Source organism: Corythoichthys intestinalis, chromosome 11 (genome assembly GCF_030265065.1).
Source record: "Corythoichthys intestinalis isolate RoL2023-P3 chromosome 11, ASM3026506v1, whole genome shotgun sequence".
In the NCBI taxonomy this organism is placed as follows: domain Eukaryota; kingdom Metazoa; phylum Chordata; class Actinopteri; order Syngnathiformes; family Syngnathidae; genus Corythoichthys; species Corythoichthys intestinalis.
The window spans coordinates 13,979,759-14,006,929 of record NC_080405.1 but is presented as its reverse complement, the minus strand read 5'-3'; the positions used below and the strand labels follow the sequence as shown (position 1 = coordinate 14,006,929).

At 38.4% G+C, this 27,171-nt stretch overlaps 1 protein-coding gene across 5 annotated transcripts in view; it reads right to left on the bottom strand.

The window, feature by feature from the left end:
- Window positions 1-553: 553 nt before the first annotated feature.
- csnk1a1 (casein kinase 1, alpha 1) overlaps window positions 554-27,171 on the bottom strand; it is a 65,935-nt gene continuing 39,317 nt past the window's right edge. The window contains exons 5-11 of one of the 5 annotated variants that reach the window (XM_057849942.1): window positions 22,893-22,976; window positions 20,267-20,406; window positions 20,003-20,081; window positions 18,606-18,680; window positions 13,633-13,739; window positions 13,306-13,418; window positions 554-1,294 (exon numbers count right to left, since the gene is read on the bottom strand). In XM_057849942.1, the coding sequence (XP_057705925.1) occupies window positions 1,287-1,294; window positions 13,306-13,418; window positions 13,633-13,739; window positions 18,606-18,680; window positions 20,003-20,081; window positions 20,267-20,406; window positions 22,893-22,976 (606 nt within the window). In that variant the 3' untranslated portion in view covers window positions 554-1,286. Of the gene's footprint in view, window positions 1,295-8,006; window positions 8,693-13,264; window positions 13,419-13,632; window positions 13,740-18,605; window positions 18,681-20,002; window positions 20,082-20,266; window positions 20,407-22,892; window positions 22,977-27,171 lie in introns of those variants that run through there. The other 4 variants (XM_057849939.1, XM_057849940.1, XM_057849943.1 and 1 more) reach the window with 4 other exon arrangements.

The following is a 27,171-nucleotide window of genomic DNA, read 5'->3' as shown; positions in this document are numbered from 1 at the left end:
CATCACATACTATTTTCATGACATAAAATGACGCAAATGTTTTAATTATCTACACAGTTCGCGCTGCCTGTAGGTCTGTTATACTTCCTCATACCAAGTGAGAGTACACTTCCACCGAGCAAACAGATTTCCCCTCCCATTAGAGGTCTAGCAGTAGAGAAATGGCTTAAAGCCTGTCAATTGAGGGCAAACCAGTCCAAAACCTGGTCTAAAACCTAGATTTAGTCATCGTACAAAATAGGGCTCTGCGTTTAACCTTAACTGAAACCCTAAGGCTTACTCATCGAACCCCAATAAAGTTTTGCTTCCGCCAAAACCTAATGGTGACTTCAGCAGTTTAGAGAATTTGAACGCATGATGTCTGTTCAACAGAACGTAAAATTCACTCAGTCAGGAAAGAACATGCCAGGGAATTAGAACTGCCACACCCTTACTTCAGAAATACTACTGTACACCCCTCCTTAAAAAAAAAAAAAAAAAAAACCTTTCAACAATCTCACCTGCAATTCCAACACAAAGTCAACATTTGCATTTACCCAAAATGACAGAAAAGTCAGTTGTGTAACGTTTTTATTGGTATTTCTGGAGAAGACCATGGGTTTTACAACAGATTTTATAATAAGTCATAGCTCTAAACAGAGGGAGCGAGCCAGAGTATCAATCTACAACAGACTGTTGCCATCAGCTTGCTTATAAATTCACCAGGCAATCTCCTAACCACCAGAGGGAGAGAGAGAAAAAAGAAAAAAAATCCAACAGTCCACCTTTCAGTAAATAAGGGTTCAAGGTTTTTTCATTTATCTCATCAGAAACAAAAAGGGAGAAGAGTTTTCAGGTTTACATTATCAAACAAGGAGAAGGTGACGTGATTAAGTAGTGAGAAGGGAAGAGATGATTTGAGATGTTCCCCCAGTGAGGAAAAACAAGAACTGACTAACGTCTCAAATTCTGTTTCCAAACAAAACCTTACAAAAAATGAACAGCGCAGGAAGACGAACAGGGAGAGATGAGAAGGTACGTCAGGTCAGGGTTAGGGCAAGGAACTACAGCCTCCACATCCGAAGGACCTTCGACTCCCATCATTTCATTTCTTTCAGAGTGGAGTTTCATTATATACACATATAAATATATAGATAACACAGCAGATGTGTGTCAATCTATATATTTCCATTACATAGACAGATGGAGGGGGGGACACAGACTTTCTTTGTCGCTTGTCCGGGAAAGCGAGCCTCGTTAGTCCTGCTCGCCGACATTTCTGCACCTCTTCTCTGTGGAGAGACGACTCAGAAACCTGTGGGCACACACAAGTCACTTCATGAGCACCATTATGATAAAGTGGGAGCCAGACATGCACTCCTTTTTAAAGAAACAAACACGAGAGCGACAGAAATGACAGAAAATACAGATATAGGTGTGTCCAAGCTACGGCCCACGGGCCAACAGCGACTTGCTGACCAGTAGGATGTGTCACGATACCGGAAATGTAGTAGTTGATGCCGATACCGTTCAAATTCCATGATTCCCGATACGATTTCGATACTACAGTAAAAAGAAAAACAAGTCCCATATACTTAAACATACACTTCTTTATTAGAACAACAATACTGTGTGCTTTAAGGATGCAACAATACTGTTTTATATTGAACTGTTCGATAAGCCCTCTTCGATTCAATACGCAAAAACATTCCATCCAAATAAAAAGCTCCCAAAATGTATTTTACGAATTAATTTTTGTCGTCTCTCTCGCTAAAATGCCTGGCGCAGCTTTGCCTTGAAAAACAAACTCTGCCGCTATAAGCCCCCCTCCTTCACTCCTCCTCCAAACTGCATGAAAGGTGGGAGCTGTGGCGCATGAAGATCATTGCTCATGAGGAAAGACAAACTTAACTTGCCGGCTTCAATATTGTACAGATCTGTTGTTTAGCGGCATTTTGGGTGAGCTGTTATGCTATCCCCACTCGTATATATTAGATAAAGACCGTCTTTACGGATATGTAGAACAAATTCCGCCAATATACTTTTGCCGACTTGGCTGCTACGAATAACCTCGCTTTAACAACAGACAGGTTAACACCGTAGGTCACAGAGCGCTCACTCACGGTTAGATGATGAACAATGATTGGCAAATTAAGACCGCTCCACTTCAAACCCGTCCTGTTTATGAAAGTCGATTGTCAAATGCTGGTGTTGTGCAGTAATGAGCAGATGTGACTTCTGTGGCGTTTGTTAACTTTTTTTAATGCCCGACAACACTCGTGCGCGCACACTAGATATCAAATAGGAACCCAGATGTGCTACGTTAGATCCCATGCCATTGGCTGCGTGAGCCCAGAATGATCATGAGACGCGTAGTCCATATCCTGCATCGATGAATTAAAAACTGCCATGACTGAATGGAAGCAGGCCAAATCAATCCATACCAGTGACTAAAATGATGCAATTATGGTTAATATAGTACGTAACACAGATGGACTCGGACCACAAATAGGACGTTTTTCTCATGTGGTAAACATACCTGCTACATACAAGAGAGTAACATCAATCAACAGTGTGCCCCGCCTCACTTTACAAACAGTAAAGATTGTTCTCAGCACTTTTATACAAAATTTCTTCGGATCAGTAAGAAGTAAGCACATAAATGTTATGCACTATAATGCATGTTAACATGATGGCATTATTATTTTTGCTTGTTGGCATTTAAAAAAAAAAAAAAAAAAAAAATTTTTTTTGTTTCAGAGCATTAAATGTATTGAATCGAAAATCACTTCCCTTGTATCGAAAATCGTACTGAACCGTGACTTACCTGTATTGTTGCATCTCTGGTGTGCTTATACAGACCAATCGGCATGTAGCTTTAAAATATTAAAATAAGAATAAACCAAATAAAAAAAGAACTGCATGTGCTGTAGGGTATCCTTTGTGTATTAAACAGTAAAACTACTGTGCATTACGGTCATGTAGCATTTAAGTATATATAAAAATTACCGTAATTTCCCAAATATAACGCGCACCCCCCGCAAAATCAACTTGTAAAATCATGGTGCGCACTATAAACGGGTACATGGATGGAGACATATATATATATATATATATATATTAACATATATATATGAACCTATTTTTTTTTTATTGACACGGCCACGTTGTGTTGAAGAAACGTATGCGGCGACCTGTTGCCGACCATCACGGTATGTGACGTCACCATTTTGTTTCGGTAATACTTCACTCTAATCGGCCGAATGATTTCGTCTGTGTTAAATTCTGCTTTTTTCACTCTTCGTAAAGCACAGAATTTAGTTTGTTGAACTCATTTGAGTCAACGTTTAATGCAGCTCCACAACTCGGACCATAACAAACGTAAGCACACACTTCCTGTGTCCGTCAACTATATCTGTCCCTCGGGAAACTCAAACCCAAATGACAATAGTTCCTATTGTTACTGTCGTGTCAACAGCGATGAGCTCTCACGGATTTCCGATTTACGTTCTCACTTTCATTTTACTGTATCAATCCATGGAAGAAAAATTTATTCATCATGATGAAACGAGCAAGTTATACAGCAGCCTTTAAAAGAAAAGTCACATCTGTTTTGTTTTCTCCTAGATTCTGGTAAGTTGGAGAACTTGTCAAATCATATTATTACCGTAAATATTGTCAGTTTATGGTAATGTTTTGAACTACCAATGTGCTATGCTTGTGCTGTGTTTCACCAGTCAGTAAAATGACATTTCTGTATCTGTACACTAGCTCTGTTTTCTTGTATTCTTCTATTTATTGGTGCTAAAATTAGGGTGTGCGTTATAAACGGGTACAATAATTTCCCCTAGATTTTACAAGTAAATTTGGGGTGCGCATTTTACACGGGCGCGCCTTATATTCGGGAAATTATGGTACTTTTTACTACTAACACACACACAGAATGCAATCAGTAATTTACAGACATTGTGTGGTAAAACCAATTCTTATGTTAGCCCATTTAAAACGTTTTATGACAGAATGACACAGAACGATGACGATTGTAATGTCCGTAAAAATGAGTGTCTCCTATAAGAGGAAGCGAGTTAGTTGTATTGTTGTGCATTTAGTTTGTTGCCACAATAAAAAAGCAAGTGAGGAACACTTTGTGTGTATGTGTGTATATATATATATTTTATATATTTACACACACACACACACACACACACACAAACAGGTAGTCCCCGGGTTACAAACGAGTTCCGTTCTTACGCTTGCACCGTAGAATGAATTTCCGCGCAAGTTGGAATTAACACTCTAAGTACCCCAAAGTAACTATTCAAAAAGTCCAAAAGTACTGTAATATGTTTAATTATGGAGGATACACTGCCCTCTAGTGGCAGCGCTGGGTCTCGCCTTGTATGACTGAGCAGCAGACTCACGTCTGACATGAAGGCCAGCTGCACTCCGGTTTGGCCCACATAAGGCTGTAAGTTGCTTCAGCTAATATGTTTGTGTATGCATTTGTAATTAATTCTACAGCTACAGTTTGTGGAGTTACATGGGAGAGATTTGCTATGAGAATTGTAAATAGGTAAGCATTTGTAGCATTTAAACTAGCAGACTTTGGTTAGGAAAATGTAATCTACTAAATTTACATATTTATCAGACTAGATAGACGTTTGAACTAGGGCTGTCAAAATTATCGCGTTAACGCACGGTAATCAATTTTTTAAATTAATCACGTTAAAATATTTGACGCAATTAACGCACATGTCCCACTCAGATAGTATTCTGCCTTTTGGTAAGTTTTACAGCAAGGTTTTTTGTGCTGTCTAACAGCGAACTCTTGTGGTCGCTTTGGGACATGGTTTATTGCTTTCTTGCCAGTTCAATATGGCTGCACGACGTCTCGGGCTGACGCCTACGTTGTAATGTTGTGCTTATATGATCCTTGGACAAGATTTGTCCGTAAGTATGGTTGTTGTAAAGAATGTACATATTATGTTAGTAAGCGAAATGTTATATTTTTTGTATGAGACGCTTTTTGTTTATGTTTAGTGAACCTGTATAGCGTGCTAAGCTAACGTTGTTGCTAATGCAATGCTTGTGTACTTTTTTTTTTGTAGTTTCACTACGGTCTAAAGAGGACAATGGTTTGAGGCCATTTTATTAATAAATCAGATGAAAAAGGAAGAAGACTGATTATTAAGGCATCGTTCACTAGCTGTCTAGCTTTGGAAAAAGTAGACGCTTCGGAGTGAGGACCGCATAGACAGATTTAAATGACAGTAAAGTGAAATGCCCACTACAGTCCTTATGTACCGTATGTTAAATATATATATATCCATCTTATGTCTTATCTTTCCATTCCAACAAATTATTTTACAGAATATATATATAATTTACAGAAAAATATGGCATATTTTATAGATGGTTTGAATTGCGATTAATTGCGATTAATTACGATTAATTAATTTTTAAGCGGTAATTAACACGATTAAAAATTTAAATCGAGTGACAGCCCTAGTTTGAACACCTATTTTGTGTAAAGTGTTTTATTGTTGAAATGCATGTCGTTTTGAACATAAGCTGTAACACATATACACTTTACAAACTGTCAAAAGTGAAGTGAAAAGCTTCAAAAAGCACAATTGTTTGATGTCTGTAAAGCTGAACAACTTCACGTTTAACGAGGACAGAACACATCAATAAAGTAAAATATAGGATACTGTGAGGTACAATAAGGCACTGTTTATGTGACTACAAAGCAAAACACCTACAGACAAAATGGTGGACGAGTCTCCGGCGTCGCAAGGTCATAATTGCGCGAGTCGAGTACGCCGTAACACGGGGACTACCTGTATGTTTGTTTCAGTAATGTAAATATAACATTCCTGCAATATCCTCATACTACTTCTATTATTTTTTGCCAGTTGGACTCAATTCACTACCATTGACAGTTGTATATATCTTAGCCATTTCAATTGAGAATGCTGGCAGTGAGTGATCATGTTTCACTTCCATTGACAGCGCTAGAGTTCCAATCCAATTTGACGATTGAACAATCGCTGCCAGCTCTCCCAGTCAAAATGGATTGCATGTCTCGCGCAGTCATTGAGTTAATACTTTGTGGCTAAAAATCAAGGAAAAACGTCACTTGTGAGACCAACTCCAATTGTCATTGAGGCCAGTCATTTTCCTGAACAAGTTTCCTGCACAAGAGCCAAATAACATGACACAGCAAGCAAGCAAGCTGTTCCCTATTGTTTCGCTTCAAATGAGTACAAACCACAGTCTAGCCTTGTAATCAAACATGACTGAAAACTAGATGATATGACAACTTCAGTGTTTTTGTTGCCTTCACATTTTCAAAGTCAATACAAAGACACAACAAATAACATTCAAGATTAATGTCATCTTTTATTAGGTAACCATAATTAGCTTCAATGCACACAAGAAATTAAGCCAATTAAGATCAAAGTACATTCAACTTAATTACATTTTTCAGCCTGTACAAGTATTTCTTAAATGCTTACAACTAAACTAAATTCAAGGTGATCCACTGGGCTTAACATTTCAGCTGTAGATGGAAATAAATACTGTGCGTAATGTAAAGTTGGACTTTGAATAAAGCGCAATATTTACATACCGCATTTATCATGTGCATCATAGGAGAAAGTCGTTTGATAAAGTGGAAAAAAACCCTCACTTTTCCAATGTGTATATTGAAGAAAACCATGAACGAAAGCTAATATTCCATGGAAGGAGAAATAACCAATGTCAGTCATTTTTAAATACCATTCGTACTCTTGCCAATCAAATGCAAGTATCTCACATTGTCCCGCCTATTCATCACACATCGTCTACCCACTGTGCTGCATGTGACTATTTGAGAAATATGCTTTAATGGACCCAGGAAGTGAAGTGGGCTTCACCTCGAGTCTCAGATGAAGAATGACTGACAGATTTAACAGGTACTAAACAACAAAGTGTGCCTATATTCTTAGCTACTTTTTACCGTTTCGAGTGTATCAGCGTGTGCTCTACGTTTCTGTCCTTAAAAATTTAACAGAACCTTTTTAATAATTAATAATTAATTTGCTAGCTTCAAGGGAACCAACGATAGACTTGCAGTTCTTAAAAGAAACATGAGTTAAATAATTTTATATTGGAACCCCTCTTGATGTTTTTGTTTTTAAACAATTTGTAAAATTATTTTAACTAGTAGGTCGCCATTGTTGTTGACGTCGCAGGGCAGTGACTTCACATGGTTACGCTGCCGGGCTTCCAGAGTATGACTTTAGTGACATAAACATGTCATCTGCTCAACCCTTTCAATTTGAGCCCGAGAGGAACATTAATGAGCATGACAGCACTGTCGATATTTCACAAAATGAGCAGCAAAAGCAAAATTAACAGGAAAGACGGGATGAGACGAGACGAGAGTAAGGGGGGGAAAAAACTTTGTTCTGCCAAAATGTGCATTACCGGCGAAACGTCCTACAAGAGGCGAATTTGACATCCAAAGTACTACCGTGCGCTTTCAGCTTGTTTTGTTTAGATGCATACGGACAGAACATACTAAAGATGCCTTAAGAAAATACTTAAACATAGTAATATCACATAAGGGTGGTTTAAATATCCTATGTAACTAATGCAGTCCACAGATCAACAATCTGCTTTAAAGCTACCACAACACAATGCTTAAAAGTATGAGAGGGAAACACATGCAAAAAGTATTTTGAGGCAATGAAAAGGAAATAAAAGACAACACAATAGTAAGTACTCGCCGCTTTTAACCGATGAGTGTGTAGAACACAGGTGTCAAACCGATTCCAGAAAGGGCCAAGTGGGTCCAGGTTTGCTTTCCAACCAATGAAGAGGACACCTTTTCACCAATTAGATCTTTTACATGTGTAATCAGTTAAACTTTGTCAGGTGCTGCTTGTTTCAGCAGGAATTTAATTGGTTAAACTCTCTGCGCGTTATCAGTTGGAACAAAATCCAGCACCCACTAGGCCCTTTCTGGAATCGGTTTGACACCTGTGGTGTAGAAGGAATTGCAGTAACCCGGTAGTATTCGTCGCGTGACAGTGACAATCTACATCATCACCTCAAGCATCCATCACGTGCTTAAAACGTGGCGCCCACTGTAGGTCAAAACATGTACTAAATATTATAGATTTTTAAATCAATGGCAATATTTTATATGTTTCTAGCAACATGTATTAGTAAAAGAGAACAATTGTGGCTACAAGTCTAAGTCCGAGGTTCCCTTTCAGTAGTCATGCTCGCCTTCTTGGCCGTTTATCCAGGTCACAAGATGTGACATTGCCATTTGTGGGTGATGTCTCCCCAATCTCAAGTACAGATAGTAGCGCCGAGAATAAGTTTTACAAAATTAATTTTAGACTTTGTAGGCAAAATTCCTCTTCCTCATTTCACTTTTTATAGCTTGTCTAATTCTCTGTCTTCATCAGCAAATAGCTTCCTCATAGAGCTTTGAAATTTTTGGAAGAATGAAACTGTTACAAAGGCTAGACGTCACCAAGACATTGTTTTTCTAATTCCTGCATTCATTGGATTTTGAAAGTCATAAGCAAACCTACAAAGAGGTATATATTATATGTAGCCGCTCTTCTAGTGAAATCCAAACTTTGTTGACCACTTTTGTCTTGACTCTTGTGTCTTAGGCTGTTCTGTTCTTCAAGAACTGCCAGATGCTCTTATCCTGCAAGACAATACAACAAAATAGTAGCCATCTCCATGTATATTCCAAATGAAAACTGAAAAATCTCCAGTGAAACAAAAGAGAAATTTACATAGTACGGTACCTTCATGGAAACATTTAGGGCAGGTCGAGGGCAAACTATTTCACAAAGGGTCACGGTGGGTGCAAGTTTTCATTCCAACCCCTCAAGAGAACACGTTTTCAACAGTCTGCCGTCTTACAAGTGTATTCAGTTGGAGTCACGTGCTCCATATTTCAGCAGAAACCTCATTGATTAAACAATGTGTGTGTTTGATCGCCTGGAACAAAAACCTGCAACCACGTCGGCCCTTGAGGACCAGTTGGGGCACCCCTGATTTCAAGGTTGCCACAGTTGAACCAAGCAGTACCACTTTAACTACACATCTATAGACTGGATTTTTTTTCTGCCTGCTTTGAGCCAGCATGTATAGTGTAGAAGCCAATTTCTTCCATGTTCCTTTTTTAAGCAACTATTCCCATATTTGTTGTTATATTGTGATATGTTGTCTTCACATTAAACTCAATAAAGGAGATTCTGCATTTCCTTAACTCAGATTATAAAAAGCTTCTTTCTATCAGAACCCTGTGGCTTTATGATGGATTTTTACAGGCAAACAAGCATCATGTTTACCGATTGTTACCACTTTGAGTGTGTTCAGTTTCTCTCAATTCGCGCGAGTGTTCATTCCAAGTTTTGAAAAGTACAGATAGCAACAGTGTTCTCTGACGACCTAATCAAGCACCATGGTGATTTTATTGCGGTAGAAGGCCCCATCTGCTGCTTTGTGCCATTACAGTTTTTACTTACTAGTGTACTTACTAGTGTTTTAGCCAAAAACAGTTTTTATGTTTAACAGTGCGGAAAGCTGAACACTATGCTAGTTTTGTTGGCTAGAGATAGACTTTCCAAGGATACGCTTGTGAGAAAGTGAGTTAAGGGTACTGTACATATTGACTTGTTAAGTGAAAACCCTTAGTGCCACTACAGAACAAACCGTGGATGGTCTGACAGGTTAAAAGTACAGCTATCTACAGTGTGCTACAACAAAGCTGCTTTGTTGACCTTGACAAAGCTCCTCGCCTAATTTATCAAGGACTGCGATGATTTTATTGCTGAAGACTATCTGCTGTAAAACAGTAAGCTAAGGTACTGTAGATTTTATTTTTTATATTTGTTATTGTAGCAACCTGATTTATTAAAAACTTTTGTCTTTTCAAACTGGCTGCGAAAGAAGCATAATGCCACCCCTGATATTAACGGGGTGTGTTAATATTGTTATTAAAGACAATTGTGATCAATCAAATCTGTCTATGTAACATCATTTTATGGAAACAGCTCATTTTAAAACATGGGCACCTGCAGCTTCTAGTCAGGTATGGCTTGGGTGTATTTTATTATTATTATTATTTTTTTTTTTTTAAATTTGGTTCTCTGTGCACTGTATGTAATGTGTATGGCCTGGTATAGCGGGATTTATCCTTCATAGTAACCTCTCTGACAAAAATAAACTAAAGTGCTGGGACTATGTGCCACATCTTAGATGTTTTGCTATTGGAAATTTTCCAGTTTCTATTGAATGAAATGCAAGAATAAGTTGGTTTGGAATCAAGCTACGATATTCTACTGACTGGCTTTGTAAACTTCACACAAAAGTCATAGGCAAGTTAAGAGAAAAATTACAATGAACTAGATGAGGTGTTAAAAGCAAGGAGAACTGGCCGCTCTTTAGTTAGCTTATAATTTTAGCTAGCTATACGGTTATTGATAAAGCAACACATATATTTTAAATTAGAATCACCTGATTTGCAGTTAACTCATTTACACATTACGTTTCAGTAATATCAAGCAAATAAGATGACCAGATTTCACTGACTGTAAACTTACCTGCCTACCGTGGCATTCTTCTGATGATGTCACGGAAGACAGTGGAGATTTTGAATTAGGCCATCCTAGTTGTAAAAATCCACGGGCGGTGTTGATTCCTGACAGGTGTTTGATGGGTGCGGTCCACTCCTTTTGCAGTCAAACACGGAGACACTTTTCCACTCAAATTGTTTGTGTGGTTGAGCTGCAATTAACGTATGTATATACCGGTATATATTATGACCACTGAGTTCTCAGAGTAAAACCAGAAGATTTTTAAATGTCTAATTTTCATTAAAATAGCTATATTGTTTACTTTCTCGGTGGGAGACAAAACGCTGACAATCTTTTCCATTTAGACGTTAAAATTGTGAGGATTTGGACAAAGTCACGTCAAAGTCATCGATTAATCATTGCACCTACTGTGGTATGGAAAACTTTGGGCACCCCTGATCATTTTAAAGATTTTCCATTGTAAACCACTGATTGTTTGGAAATATCATTTTAGTTAAGTGTCATAAAGCAGATGAACACAGTAATATTTGAAATGAAGTTCATAAGAAAGTGCGCGTCGTAATTATTTAAACAAAAATAGGCTGTTGCATAATTCTGGGCACTCCTTTAGAAAAACATCAATATTTAGTAGAGCCTCCTTTTGCAGAAATAACAGCCTCTAAACGCTTCCTATAGCTTCTAGTGAGGGCCCAGATTCGGGTTAAAGGTATTTTTGACCATTCTTCTTTACAAAACATCTCTAGCTCAGTCAGGTTTGATGGCTGCCAAGTATGGACAGCCCGCTTCATATCAGACCACAGATTTCCAACAATATTTAGGTCTGGGGACAGCGATGGCCATTCTAGAACGTTGTACTTGCTCCTATGCATCAATGCCTTAGTAGATGTAGAGCAGTGTTTCGGGTCATTGTCTTGCTGAAATATCCAGCCCCTGTGCAACTTACTTTGTCACTGACTCTGGAACAAGAATCTGTTGGTATCTACTATAATCCAAGCGACCTTCAATTTTACCAAGATTGCCAGTGCCTCCGCTGGACACAGAGCCTCATAACGTGATGCTACTGCCACCAAATTTTACGGCGGGTAGCAAGTGTTTGTCTTGAAATGCCGAGTTTGTTATATGGCATGCATACCGCCCCTTGTTATGCCTAAATAACTCATTTTTTTATTCATCAGTCCAGAGAAGATTATTCCAAATTGAGGATGGTTTATCCAAATGTGCTTTTGCATACCCCCAGCGACTGACTGTGGTATGTGCGCAGAAAAGGCTTCTGTGGTCTTCCATTTCCTTCCTATATTCCTCACAGTGGACACTGACAGCTGCAATTTCTGCGACAGCTTTTTGTATCCTTTCCCTAAACTATAATGTTGAATAATATTTTCTCTCAGATCATTTGACAGTTGTTTTGAGGCTCCCGTGTTTCCACTCTGCAGAGATGATGTGAAGAGGAGAACAATCTGCCACCTTAAATAGCCTCTCTCATGATTGGCTTCACCTGTGCGTATAGGTCAGCGTCAGTCAGCTTATCAAATATTGAGTTCCAAAAACAAAAAACATAAGGGTGCCCAAATTTTATGTACCGGCCTATTTTTGTTTAAATAATTAGTACGCAATTTGTTCACCTTCAAAACTTAATTTCACTTCTCAAATATTCCTGTGTTCATTTGCTATATTTAACTGACCCCCCCCCCCCCCAAACAAAAAAAGATTAACAAGGAAACTCTTAAAAACTTTTGCATACCACTGGATATACGTTTCATTACATTGTGTGGACCAGGGCTTTACATGACGTGCGTGAATGCGCATATACGCACATCTGTAGCATATACATGAATCTGTATACGGTTCAGAGTGTGTGCCTATCTACCTGTATATAGATAAAAGCATATTATATGTGTGTGCGTGTGTGTGCCAAATGTGATGATTGTTAATAGCTCAATTTGTGCTAATTAATGGTTATCGTCTCACCAAAAGTAATTTGTGTTTTATGTTGTTGTATAGATGGAAAGCACCGTTTAGATGTTTGGAATGTAACAAAGAGCAAAAAACAAAATAGTATCAGTCTTAGGTTCTACTCAAAATAAGTCCTCTCACAAAAATTGATTTTTTTGGGCCACAGTGACCAAAAGGAACTCTTTTTACATTTGCAATACCAAATCACAAGGCGCCAGTATTTTTCTGTAATAGCAAATCAGACACACCCGTCCATTACACACATTACTCGTTGCTAATGTGACAAATTAGAAAATGAATGTCAAAAAAAGAAGATAGATGAGACAAATGGTAATAGTCAAGAGTCAAGTCATCAGAATGAGTTAGGCAACAGTAACAGAGTGAGTGCCCATTGTCCAGCCCCAAGAAAGGAACATAATATCAATGTGACAGTTAGTAGTCAAATTCCCCAAGGACGTCTTGGCTATGGAAAGACAGACCAATTGTATCACTATCTCATTCCTTTGACTTCTGGCTCTTTTAAAAAGGTGCCTCCTCCTAGATGTCGATGGCATTATTATTCCAAAAGGAATATTTTAAGCTTTGCCATTTTTCCAATTTGGAGATTTGAGGGGCACTGGAGTATGAGTTGTAGAACAACAATAGTTGAGGCCTCGATACAATACTGAGACAAGGAGCAATTGGTGTCTATAAAAAAAACGTCGCTTGGCTGTTTGCTACTAACCTTTCATGTTAGGCTTGGGTTTGTCAGTTTGCTTGCCTGTGGGGGTTTGTGCCTGTTGGCCTTGGCCCCCGGCGGCGGCGCCCTGTTGCGCTGCTTTCTGTTTCAGCATGGTCCAGTCGAATGTGTAGTCATACTGGTGGTTCAAAGTCCTAAAACATACAGTGAAAGTTACTTTTCAATATCCCATTGCTTACAATTCTAACGACTTTTTTAGCAGGCTTGGCGAATGAAGGGAAAATAATATCGAAATAAAGGCAGTCAAGTAAAACGAACCAATGTATTTGTGATGGTTTGTGTATAGAACAAAAAACATCGGCGATTGACAATCATTTCAACTATTTCATCCCAATGTAAGACAAATACCTAAAGAGTATGCGGAAGAGTTGGCGCAGATACATGTAGTCTGGAGCCTCCTCAAAGCGTAGGCCACGGCAATAGTTCAGATACATGGAAAATTCTGCTGGAAAACCCTGCAAATACAAATTAATACTGTAAGTTGTCCAGATGGAAAAAAAAAAAAAAAAAAAAAAAAAGTCTTTATCACCATCTTTTCTGGACTCTTAAGTCGCTCTACATTTTAACCGGACTATTAGTTGCACAGTTGTCACAAGTATTACTTCAGCAACAAAAAAAGCAGTTCAAAAGAATTACGTTGTTTTGAAACCAACTTTACAGTCAACCGCATTGCACACAGTAATGCAGTGCCAGTGCTAACGTAACCTTCCTTTAGCTCAGCAAGCTACAAAATTACAGCACTTCAGCTCATTCATCAGTTTTCTTCAATTTTCGGAACATGCGCACAGCCTTATACTCGCCGTTTCAGATAGTACTCATCTCAACGACGTTCCTGCAAGCTTATTTGTCGTGTCTTTGTGTGCTACACATTAATTGCCGCCTTCAGTCACAAGTTGTCATCCAGCTTGCGTACTTATACACATTCACAGTCGCCTGTTGTCTGTATACCGTTTCTGCTTTAAATTATATTTAACATTGTGGTAACATAGGTGAACATAATTTTCTTAGAAGAAAGCGAGATAGTTTGAGGCAGAGTCTACAGTATTTGTAACCAGTGTTTTACTTTAAAAAAGTAACTAATTACAGTTACAAATTACTTCTCCCAAAAAGTAATTGCGTTAGTAACTCAGTTACCTGAATTTAAGAGTAATTAGTTACTTGGCAAAGTAACTAGTGATAATTTTCATAATTTATGTTTTTTTCTCAAAAAAAAAAAAAAAAAAAAAAAAGTCACACAATGTGAAGTTTAAAGGGTTTTTGGGACAATTGGCCTTAGCCCCATTCTTTACCCTCCACTTAACTAGAGACAAGGGTATTGCGATAACTAGATAGTAACCTTTGCTGTGTGTGTGGAGGTCATTTAAAGTTGCGAATCAACCGTTAAAGTTGTTAAAATTGCTCCCGCTATTGCATTAGTTCCCTTCTGTCTACTTTCAACATGTGTAAGTTTTAAAACGGTTTCATAATTTAAAGATAGATTTAAATCAAGATTTTGCCGATTTAGGACCATTTTAGATAAAAAACAAAAAAACAAAAAGTAGGTTCGCTAGGAAGGATCTCTACAACAGAGCCTTCCTTAGAGGTCTACTGCTTTAAGACTTTAAGATGGCCGCTGTTTACTAACGCATGTAGTCCTTAAAACATGTTGCCAATGCAGACGTGTATCATTTGCATTTAGTTCTATAATATGTGATATCTACCGTATCATGTGGGCGTAGTTTGTAGGCTACAGTCAGGTATTATTGGAGCCACCTAGCATCGCGTTTGCAACGGCGTCTTCCCCACTCCTGCTGTGCTCTCTCGTCTCCGTGAGTCCGTCTGACTTTTTTTATTCAACCAACTTAGTAACGCAAAGTAACGCACGCCTTTCCCGCCTCAGTAACGGTAACAGCGTTGCCCAGATGAGAAAAGTAATTAATTAGATTACTCACAACTGAAAAAAATAACGCCGTTAGTAACACCGTTATATTGTAACGCCGTTATTAACAACACTGTTTGTAACTAGCTGCAATCTTGAGACTAGAGGTGCAACAAATTAATCGACAACAAATCTATAAGCAAATTAATCGATAACTATTTTGATAACCAATAATTCGATTAGGACCTTCACCTTAAACTTGTTTAATTCTTGATATTATAACATATGTAACTTCTCATTTGTAAATATCAGATTTCATTATATTTTTGTTAAGTAAGAGAAGCACATGAAAAAAGTGCTTTTACAGTGGGGAGAACAAGTATTTGATACACTGCCGATTTTGCTGGTTTTCCCACTTGCCCGCCATGCAGAGGTCTGTAATTTGTATCATAAGTTCTCTTCAACTGTGAGGGACGGAATCTAATATAAAAGTCCAGAATATCACATTGTATAATTTTTAAATAATAAATTTGTATATAACTGCATGAAATAAGTATTTGATTCATTACCAACTAGTAAATATTTAGGCTCTTAGTTCTTTTTTAAGAACCTCTCCTGTTCTCCGCTCATTACCGGAAGTAACTGCACCTGTTTGAACTTGTTACCTGTATAAAAGACATCTGTTCACATGCTCAAACAAACAAACAAACTCCAACCTCTCCACAATGGCCAAGACCAAAGAGCTGTGTAAGGACATCAGGGATAAGATAATAGACCTGCACAAGGCTGGGATGCGCTACAGGAAAATAAGCAAGCATCTTGGTGAGAAGGTAACAACTGTTGGAGCGATTATTAGAAAATGGAAGAAGTTCAAGTTGACGGTCAATCTGCCTCGTTCTGGGGCTCCATGCAAGATCTCACCTCGTGGAGCATCACTTACCATGAGGAAGGTGCGGGATCAGCCCAGAACTACACGGCAGGACCTGGTGGAGAGCTGGAACCACAGTCTCGAAGAAAACCATCGGAAACACATTACACCGTCATGGATTAAAATCCTACAGCACACGCAAGGTTCTGCTGCTGAAGCCAGTGCATGTCCAGACACGTCTGAAGTTTGCCACTGACCATCTGGATGATCCAGAGGAGCAATGGGAGAAGGTCATGCGGTCGGATGAGACCAAAATTGAACTTTTTGGTCTAAACGCGGCTCGTCGTGTTTGGAGGAAAAAGAAGGATGAGTACAACCCCAAGAACACCATCCCAACCGGGAAACATGGATGAGGAAACATCATTTTTTGGGGCTGCTTCTCTGCCAAGGGTACAGGACGACTGCATCGTATTGAGGGGAGGATGGATGGGGCTATGTATGGCCAGATCTTGATTGACAACCTCCTTCCTTCAGTGAGAGCCCTGAAGATGGGTCGTGGCTGGGTCTTCCAGCATGACAACGACCCGAAGCACCCAGCCAAGGCAACTAAAGAGTGGCTCCGTAAGAAGCATCTTAAGGTCCTGGAGTGGCCTAGCCAGTCACCAGATCTGAACCCGATAGAAAATCTACGGAGGGAGCTGAAAGTCAGTGTTGCCCGGCAGCAGCCCTGAAACCTGAAGGCTCTGGAGAAGATCTGCATGGAGGAGTGGGCCAAAATCCCTGCTGCAGTGTGTGCAAACCTTGTCAAGGACTACAGGAAACGTTTGGTATCTGTAATAGCAATCAAAGGTTTCTGTACCAAATATTAAGTTCTATTTTTGTGATGTATCAAATACTTATTTCATGCAATTAAATGCAAATTTATTATTTAAAAATCATACAACGTGATCTTCTGTTTTTTTTTTTTTGTATTAGATTCTGTCCCTCACAGTTGAAAAGAACTTATGATACAAATTACAGACGTCTACATGCTTTGCAAGTGGGAAAACCAGCAAATTCGGCAGTGTATCAAATACTTGTTCTCCCCACTGTACCTTGGGAAACAATTCACATTTTTGCCAATTTGCAGACATCTTAATATCTAAACTAGCTTCTTAATGAGGGTACAACAACTAATCAATTAATAAATTAGTTGCCAACGAATTTGATAATCGATTTTTGACTGCAGCTATGAGCAGTCCTGTTTGGGTCCTTGTTTGTGTGTAATGTGAGGCTGTGTGCATGCATGCCAGTGATTAGTGCAAGAGAGTTCACTACTACATTGAGGTTGGGTTGCTGAATCAATAATATGAAATGTCGAGTTACAGATTTACTTTTGTTTGGTTGGCTCCAATGTGCCTCCATCAGAGGTGAAAAAATATAAGCCAATTGCATCGTTTGTATTCTTTGTTGATGAGACGTTACTACTTATCATGAAGGGCTAAGCTAGTTAGTGATTATGCTAATCAGTGTCCTAAGTGTCTGTTTGTATTGTGTTTGGAGACACATATTAGGGCTTGAGTTAGATAGTAAATTTCTTTTTATAAAGAAACCACACATTTAACCCCTTAATATAACAGCTTAGACTACAGTCTCAACACAAACTCCCATTCAAATTGTAAATTGTCTTACAAGAGAGTGTGCTTTGAAATTGGATTTTGTCTTCATTGATACTTACAACATGCCTCTAGTTGAACTGTGGAGGTAATTGAAAAAATATAACACATTTATCCAATTAATCGTTTAATTAATTGGCCTATTAATCAATTGTAAAAAATTGTTAGTTGCAGCTCTACTTGAGACGGTAGATGTTGAGTGATTTACACCCGCTAAAATGTTCTTAACCAGCTCAATTCTTGATGGATTTACAAAAGGTTTGGTTTTTAACACATCGTTTTAATGTGGCTGTATTCAGGCATTATGTTAAGGTTAAGAATCATTATAAAACAATTTTTTACATATGTGGTAAAATGAATGTAACATTTATGACAAACCAAGCTGCTTGAAAATAGAGTTAGAATTCGTCTGCAAATTGCATTGTTTTAAAAAGAATAGAGTACGTACATTTATACAACTCCATACATACACACTCAAATGTACATACAAATGTAAAAAGAAAGAACAATCAAGATATAAAAATACATTTGTTTAAAAGGAAAACAATATAATGGATGAGCTCTCCTCGGGGCTGTGTGCTGAGCCCCTTACTCTTTAACCTCTACCAATGACAAACTTGCTCAAAGTCCACACTCTTGACTTCATGAACATCGACTGGTCATGTCATTATATTCTCATCATTTGAGGCCGTCAGTCCTCACAGCGCGCATAATTCATCTAGAGTTAGATGATATCTATGGGAGTTACAGGAATAGCAGATATTGGCACTGAAGCCTGGACACTTATCTAGCAGCTGTCAATTTGCAAGAATAACAAAAAAACAAGCAGCTGAGTATAAGTGACAGGCCAAAACAAATTATGAGAAAGGTGCGACTTATAGTCCAGAAAATTTGATAGTTATAATAATGTTCAGCAGTAGTACTTTTAGAACACGCTTACCTTACAGAGGACTTCCACAGGGGTGGACATCTTCTTCTCTGAGATTTTCTCATACTTCTGCTTTTTTGTGGCAGCCTGATGAGCAATGTTTAGAGTGACTACAGGTATGTTACGCATACCAAAACTGAACAAAACTACATTGAAAACATTTAAATGCATTTTCAGTTCTCTTTTCCAACAAGGAGTTAACAGAAAATTTGAATTTGTATTTTGCTACTGTTCCTCTATATCATGCTGTTTCCATTTCGACAACATGAAAGACAACTGATCAACCCTGCCATTTAGGCTTTAAATATCGGAGGCAAGTGATCTTAGATGTCAAGAGCTTGATCGGTAGGTTGCAAAAGAGAATGAAAACCACAGGAGTCACAGAAACATCTAAGAATTTACATCCTTGGAAATATTTATAGATTAATTGGTCTAATAGCTGTTGTGAACTTTGCTATTCAGATCTTTGTTAGCGGAAAAACGACAGAAACATTTGTTATTGGCATAGCAAATGAGTTAGAAATCGCACAGGGAGGCTCCGAGATAAGTAAAAAATGTTTCAACTTTGTGAAAAATAAAGACAAATCCTCAGTATCTCATTGGTTGTCATTGATGGCTAGACGTTTTGACTGGGAGGGCTGACAGCGATTATTTGAAATGGATTGGATGTTTAACATCAATAAAATATTAAAAACTTATATTAAGTTCAATTATCACAAAATACATACGTTTTGTAAGATGTATGTTATATCCCATCCACTTCCTTACCATTTCCAATCCTCAACTTATGAGTATCAGTATAATACTGCTTTCACACTGGACCCTTTTGTTCCTCGTTGTGCGATGGGTTCTCATACAAAGTCAATGTAATGACAGAGGCAAAGGAGGAGGAGATAAAAGTCGCAGAACTACCAGAATCACATTGTAATTTTATGAGAGAAAAGTCGTAATATTACAAGATTAAAGTCGTTTTGTTGCTTATTTTACATGAATGTTACATGAAACGGAAGTTGTTTGGTTTCATGGGCTGAGACTTTCTAACGTTAAGTTTTTATCAACACAAACCTATTTTGGCATAACATTAGGAGATTGAAGTAATATTAGAAGAAAACAAATAGTAAAATTAAGCGATTAAAGTCACTATAGTACTTATATTTATGTAACGTGAAGCAAAAGTTGTTTGGGTTAAGCAAACTTCAACTTTTGGCTACGTAAAGGTCGGTGTGAACACCAAGGTTGTAGGGCGAGCGATGAGATGACGCGCCACAAAACAAGTCAGTCTGAACGCCATTTAAGGATGAAAATTCCAGACCAAAACTGTTATATTCACCCCTGACTATAGGGCTGTGTGTTGAGTCATGATATTTCACCCATGGATGTTGAAGTAAGTACTGGGTACATAGTCATACCTTCAGTCCTTGCCAGGGTAGACTGGTTCTGTTGAAGTACATCAGCACATATCCTAGCGACTCCATGTCATCCCGACGACTGGAAAACAACAATTTTATTTTAGTATAAAATTAAGCATGTTTTATAAAACTAAAAACACCAAGCGATATAGTTCTATAATCCAACATGGAGAGAAAAAAAAAAAAAAAATCCTCATCCATTAGCAAACTAATTTTAATTTAAGTGACTCCACGTCAGTGAATTAAGTTAGTGTTTGAACAGACCTCTGTTCAATGCCCAGGTGTGCATTGATGGAGGCATAACGTGCTGTGCCGGTCAGGTTCTTGTCTTCTCTGTAGGGGATGTGCTGTCGTGTTCGGTTGTCTCTGTACTTCTTTGCCAATCCAAAGTCGATAAGGAACAACTGTAAAGAGGGAGAGAAAACATGGCGGTTGGTATTTATACTGAAATCTTCTCAAGAACCATCAGGAATTGACAACGCATAGCATTAGGTCCACACTTTTAATATCAAGTTGCATTTTCCGCTGTTGATGTATTAAATTTCCTTGAAAGCACGTCTTTGTTGATGTATTAAATTTCCCAGAAAGCATGACTTGTAAAATCAAAGATGCAGTTGGATTAATCATGAACCACTCTCATACTAAATTACGCATAACTGCTAAGATGTGATGCATGTAGGAGTGGTTAGAATGCAATGGCAAAAGTATTAAGATAGAATGACATTCAAAACCAAATTGCCTGAAGTTTGTATAACACCAGGTGTTCGGTTTTTCTAATATACATGATGGCTCTTCACGAAATAAGGAGGCTACTTTCTTATGCTGCTAATATTTCCTAAAGTCCTCAACCATCGGGACATATATGTCCAATTCCTCTGTGGGTCAGGGCAAAGCTTCCTACTGCTTCATTAAGTCACTTTGGGTAAGCGCTGGCAATGTTCATTGGTTACTGAAAGAAAAATCAAACCTTACTCCAACACCTATGTTTCCAAATGAAATTTTGACAAATGCTATGTAAACACAAGGTATTTTAAAGGTGATGCAGTAATACAGATGCCAACAATCTTTAAAGCTGAGCTATATATATATATATATATATATATATATATATATATATATATATATAAAATGTATATTATAAATACATACATATATAATAAAAACAAAAGATAGCATTTTCCCCAAAAGGTAGAATGAGCTGCATCCTTCACAGTGTTTAAAAAAATAAAAAATAAATAAAACATATATAAATTGAGAAATTTTTAACAAGCGTCTTTAGCAAAGATATCATTTACTGAAATAAAAATGATAGCAGTGGACAACCGCCTCAAAATTGAGAGCCCCAAAATTTTGGAAGGCTTCAACAGTGAAAATTGCTGTCAAGAAAGTAATATGATCAACTATTTTACCTGGATTAGTTAAGAATTTTATGAATTATGTTGGTTTTGAGTAGACCTTATTGATAAAATGTTTATCTTGAATGTCCCAAACTAAGTATAGTCACTGTAATGGCAAACTCAATCCAGTAACCAACATAATAGTAAATACGAAAATGGCAAACTGAACCACAACAGCAATGAAAGTAAGTGATCTTGAAAAGTTCTCGCTAATTTTGATCAAACCGATGTGATCCATATGCTAAACTATTGAAAATGCTATATGAGTTTCACTTATGTATTTCCATCTTAATGGTGCTTCGACACTGTCGCTTCAGTCACCTGCTGATGACGCAACATGGGGTTACAGTATCTTACTCAAGGGTACATGGTACATAGTCACCCCAGCAGGGGATCAACCCCGCAACCTTTTTGTTGGGAGACAATTACTCTACCACTGAGGCATACCGCCCCACTATAAACAAATAGTAGACTTTACTAGATCCAGAATTATCATGTTCACCAGATCCAGAAAAACAATGAACAAAAGCACTGTATACTATTGTACCTGATGGACCAGCAAATTCTTCATGTTGCTGGTACAGTAATTTTTCTACCTTTTAATTGCAAAGTTTTATGAACTCACTGCATGAAGTTCAGAGATTAGCTGTGATGAATTTACTGTATTCTTTTCCTTGGCATTTGCAATATATTACCATCATTTTGCTGCACAACAGAATCTATAGGAAGGAACATTGAAAAGACAAACCCTAATTCTCTAACAACTGCACTACGTGACTGAATAAGAGTTTGGAAGCTCTGCTGAAGGGTGCAGTAATTCTGGAAGTGTGTTGCTAATCAGGCAAAAGCACGGATTAAAATCTTTATTGTGACAATGTATAGGTGTGGTAATGAACATTTCCATATTTCCCAAGAATTTAGTGTAAAAAGTACTTGTAAAATTGTGAGACATTCAATGAAAATCAAATTTTTGCTGCTTCAGTTACAACAAAACTTCATTAGAATGGCTATGATTCAACAACAATAATTTTCAATCACCACAAGACAATGCATTTTACATAAAACACTTTGAAGCTTGGTCCTCTTTTAATTGGCATTTTTCAAATTGTTTTTTCAAGGTTGTTTTATCACCACATATTTTCTTGGGGGGAAAACATGCTTGTATTTTACCTAACTCTTCAACCATCCCACTTTTGACATCAGTTTATAATAGTTGATTTGACTCAGCGACCATACAAACAGGAGCTGCCTTTAATTTACATTTACGAGATTCTTGCTTTTAAACACTGCAGGACTGGGGCGAGACAATCAATACCTAGATTATGCAGAAAGGTTTATCCTCCTCTTCTGGTGGAAAAGTGCACACTGTGCAGTCAAGTATAATTGGTGCAAGATGAACACTAATAGTGATTCACTGTGCCTGTATAGTTCAGTCTAATTGCGAAGCGACAACTGCTATTGTGAGGCAGCTGGTGTTGCAGTAAAGGTCACACCTGGTTTAATCCTGAGAAAGATGGGTCCTGAGAAGAGCTAACCGCCAAGCTTCTTTTCCTCTTCCCCACTGACGAGTCTAAACACTAGGGCAGACAGTAGAGGGGCATGGGTCAAAAATTACACAGCCTCTATCCACCTTCAGTCACAGTTAGCAAGAGTACAACAGGCACTTCTGGTTGTACCCACTTAATTTGATACCAATTGGTTCTGTACAACAGAGAAAGAGCCTATTGTACAATTAAGGTTGGACCCTACAAACACAAGGTCCTTTTTTGGGTATATTTGCTGTATGTGAACGATCAATCTGGTCATCAGTCGGGTTGGGCATCGGGCATCGATGGGGTCCGGTTCTAACACTCCGATGCTCCCAGAACCGTTCGAATTTTAAAATTTCGAGTCCATGTTTCGATGCCCTGACCGCTGAGCGGAAAAAAATGCTGCCGAAAACCACAAAGCAGCAGCCACATGAAGAAGCGTGTGTGCATTGCAGCTTGATTAAAACCATGGAGACGGGGTGGCGGCGCTCAAAAGTTTGGCTCAACTTTACAAAAAAACAAACAAACAAACAAAAAAAAAAGGTCAGCTCAGTGCAACATTTGCAACACAACTATATCATGCAAAGGTGGCTGCACAAAGAATATGATTAAACACCTCCGGCTTCATGGAATACAGGTGCCAAGTGCATAGCTGAGTCCCGCATATTTGACACGCAAAGCTGGTCCTCTAACCAGTCAGAAACAGGTAAGTAAAACAATAACTTGCCTCCGTCCCCGCTACCCCCGCGACACGACCCCGGATTACGCAGTAGATGATGGATGGATGGAAAAGTACGAGAATAAATCAGATTATTACGTCGGGCTACGGCAGATACCACATGTATATAGAACTAAATGCAAAATGAGACTAGACAGCGTTAGCACATGGCTAGAGAACTAGATGTGAAGTGACAGACTCTACAGCGTTAGTAAACAGCCGCCATCTTAAAGCGACAGACTTGTCAGTTTATTTAGCCTATATCAGCAGCTACGTACTTTACGTAGCGCATTGCTGCCTCAGTTAAAATCAACAGCATTAAAATATCATCAAATTATAATCAATAGAATTTATACTAATACTTCGTCGTAGCTCTCAGCTAAGCTAAACATCTTTGTGAAAGTGCACTCCTGTGAGAAGAAACTTCATCACATTCAAGTTCAGAGAGTGATATTTATATACAAGTTAAAAATAGCCCAGTGAGAAGTTCATATAATTAAAAAAAAAAAAAAAAAAAAAAAAAAAAAAAAAAAAAAAAAAATCGAGAAGACCCTAAACCATGCAATTTTTTTGACCCTGCCTCTTAAAAGAATCTGAACCGGAATCGAAACGTGGAATTGGAATCATTCAATTTCAAACGATGCCCAACCCTAGTCATCAGTCAAGAAGAATAACTTGTGTGATTTTCTTCTGTCAGGACAACCATGGAAAGATGAATGGTATAAAAAAAATAGGCCAAAACAGATGCAAACAGCATGGCATATAAACCTGGATTATGGGCCGCAGCAATTGCTCATAAAAACTACAGGGTACGCGAAAGGGCAAACCAAGACCTTACTACATTCATATGTGTTGAGCTTTCAGTCAAGTTGAGGTGCTATATATATTGTGAATAAAAATGAAATGTGTAAGCGCCAAATTTCAATATTTTATTCAAAATGGAACATAGATGACAGATCTAAAGTTCAAACTGAGAACGTGCATCTTTTTAAAGGAAAAATATGATTTTTAATTTCATGGTGTAAACAAATCTCAAAAAAGTTGGGACCGGTAGCAATAACAGGCTGGAATAGTTGACAACAGCTGAAAGACCAATTACCACTAATTATGTCCATTGGCAGTATGAATGAGGATTTAAAAAAAAAGCTCAGAAAGACAAGTCTCACTCAGAAGCCAAGATGGATAGAGAATCACCAATTCCCTCAATGTTACACAGAAAGAGAGTAATATAAGAAAGGTGTTTTCCAGCATACTTACAAAGAATTTGAACTTATTCTCATCTACAGTGCATAACAATCGAAAGCTTCAGCAAATTTAGAACAATCTTTGTGTGTAAATGGTTTTAAGAGGCAAAGTCCGAAAACCATACTGGATGCCGGTTATCTTCTAGTCCTTAAACGGTACTGCACCAGAAAAAGGAATGCTACGGTAAAGGAAATTACAGAATGGACTCGGCAATACTTCCAGCAACCATTGCGGTGCACAAAATCCACTGTACCATCAGTTGCTTCCAGCTGAAACTCTACAGTGCAAAGAAGAAGCTATTTCAAAACAAGAGCCAGAAGCGCAGTCATTTCCTCTGCAGCAGGGGTAATTTTAAAACACAGACACCTCGTCATCCTGACTAAAGAGGACAAGGACAACCTAAGTTGTTATCAGCGCTCAGTTCAGAAGCCTACATCTGTGCTGGTATAGGTTTGCATGAGTGTTTGTGTGTGTGGCAAGGGCAGCTAAAACACCTGGAAAGGCACTGTCAATTTAGAAAGGTATATTCAGGTTCTAGAACAACATATGGTCCCATTGAGGCGTCGTCTACTTCAGAGAACACTCTGCATTTTTCAACATAGTACCAGACCCCACACAGCATTAATAACGACAACACTCCTGCACCTGAAAATGATTTGAGTACTGAAATGGCCAGCCCAGAGTCCAGATCTTTCACCTATAGACCCTACTCACATGACGTCAAAGCCACGCCTCCGCGCCATGTTGTCCGTCTACTCGTCATGTTAACGCATTACCGCTTCGTAAATTCCTCCTATTATGGCGTGTTTTTCTGCTCGTTAACATTAATAATCAAAATGGTGAAGGCGTGTGTGGCGGTTGGTTGCAGTAACCGAGAAGACAGACGGAGAGACTTGAAGTTCTACCGTATTCCGAGAGACCCGGAGAGGAGAGCGAGATGGAATGCTGCAATTAGACAGGAAAACTGGGCTCCAAACGATTACCACAGATTATGTAGTAGTCATTTTATATCTGGTAAGATGCATTTAATATATATTTAGAGGGTTTTGGGCTGACAACCACAATTAAGATCATTGCGAGGCTAATCGCCGACAACATACAGTTTCAAATTCAAGATGCTTATTTCTTCCATCATCATTACATTTTGAATAATATTTAGCTGGTACCAAGTGAAAGAAGCTGGCCTCGTCTACGGATCATCAGTTAAACAGGTGTGTCCAAACCTTTTGCAAAGGGGGCCTGATTTGGTGTGGTAAAAATGCGGGGGGCTACCTTGGCTGATTCACATAGAACAATATATTTAAACAACTTTTAGCAAGCCCTTCTGTTTGTCACATTTACTTTATTTTTTTTTCATTAATTCATAATTTCAACAATCTCGCCTTTGTGGCGTTGTCTTTCAACACTCGGGCTCTTGCGAAATACTGCTGCTGTGAAATTAAACTAGCTTGTAGTTGCTATAATTTCTCGCTGCGTATCTTCCCTGAAATGTTGTACATGTCAGCGTGTCTTGTTCGGTAATATTATCGCGTCACATCGAACTCTTTAAAAACAGCGACTGTCTCTTTGCAAATGAGGCAGACACAGTTGTTGCGTGTTTTATTGAAGAAATAGTCCAATATCCACCTATCCTTGAAGCGTCGGCCATCGCAGTCAACTTTTTTTTTAATTGATTGTCGCCATTTTAGAAAATTGGAAGTAAAGGGTCACACGTGGTAATGTTGCTTAAAGTGCTGCTCTTAAAGTTTTTCAAACTTTCGTGAGAATAGGCTGATTTTGTGTGGACAAGATAGTTGTAGATATCAGGGTAGCAGATGTCAGGCAGAGAGGGCGAAGACAGTGGGTCGAAAAATATCGATTTAGGCATCAAATATGGATCTGGCGAATGGATAGACTGAAGCTTTTCCACATAACGCCTTTTATGCAACGCATCCAATGAGTTTACAGCGTCTGAAAGCACCGGGGCTTCCATGAATTGCTCTATAAACTGAACGACTAATTGAAACCATTGAGAATAGGGCTAAACAGAGACGGACAATATGGCGGCCGGATACAGCGACAGGTCATTCTGTGACGTTGGTGAGTAGGGTCTATTGAGGATATTTGTCTGATAACAAAGAGGAAGGTGCAACAAAGAAGGCCCAAGACAGTTGAATAGTTAGAGGTCTGTATTAGAAAAGAAGGGGGCACATACAGTGGAGAGAACAAGTATTTGTAACACTGCCGATTTTGCTGGTTTTCCCACTTGCAAAGCATGTAGAGGTCTGTAATTTGTATCAT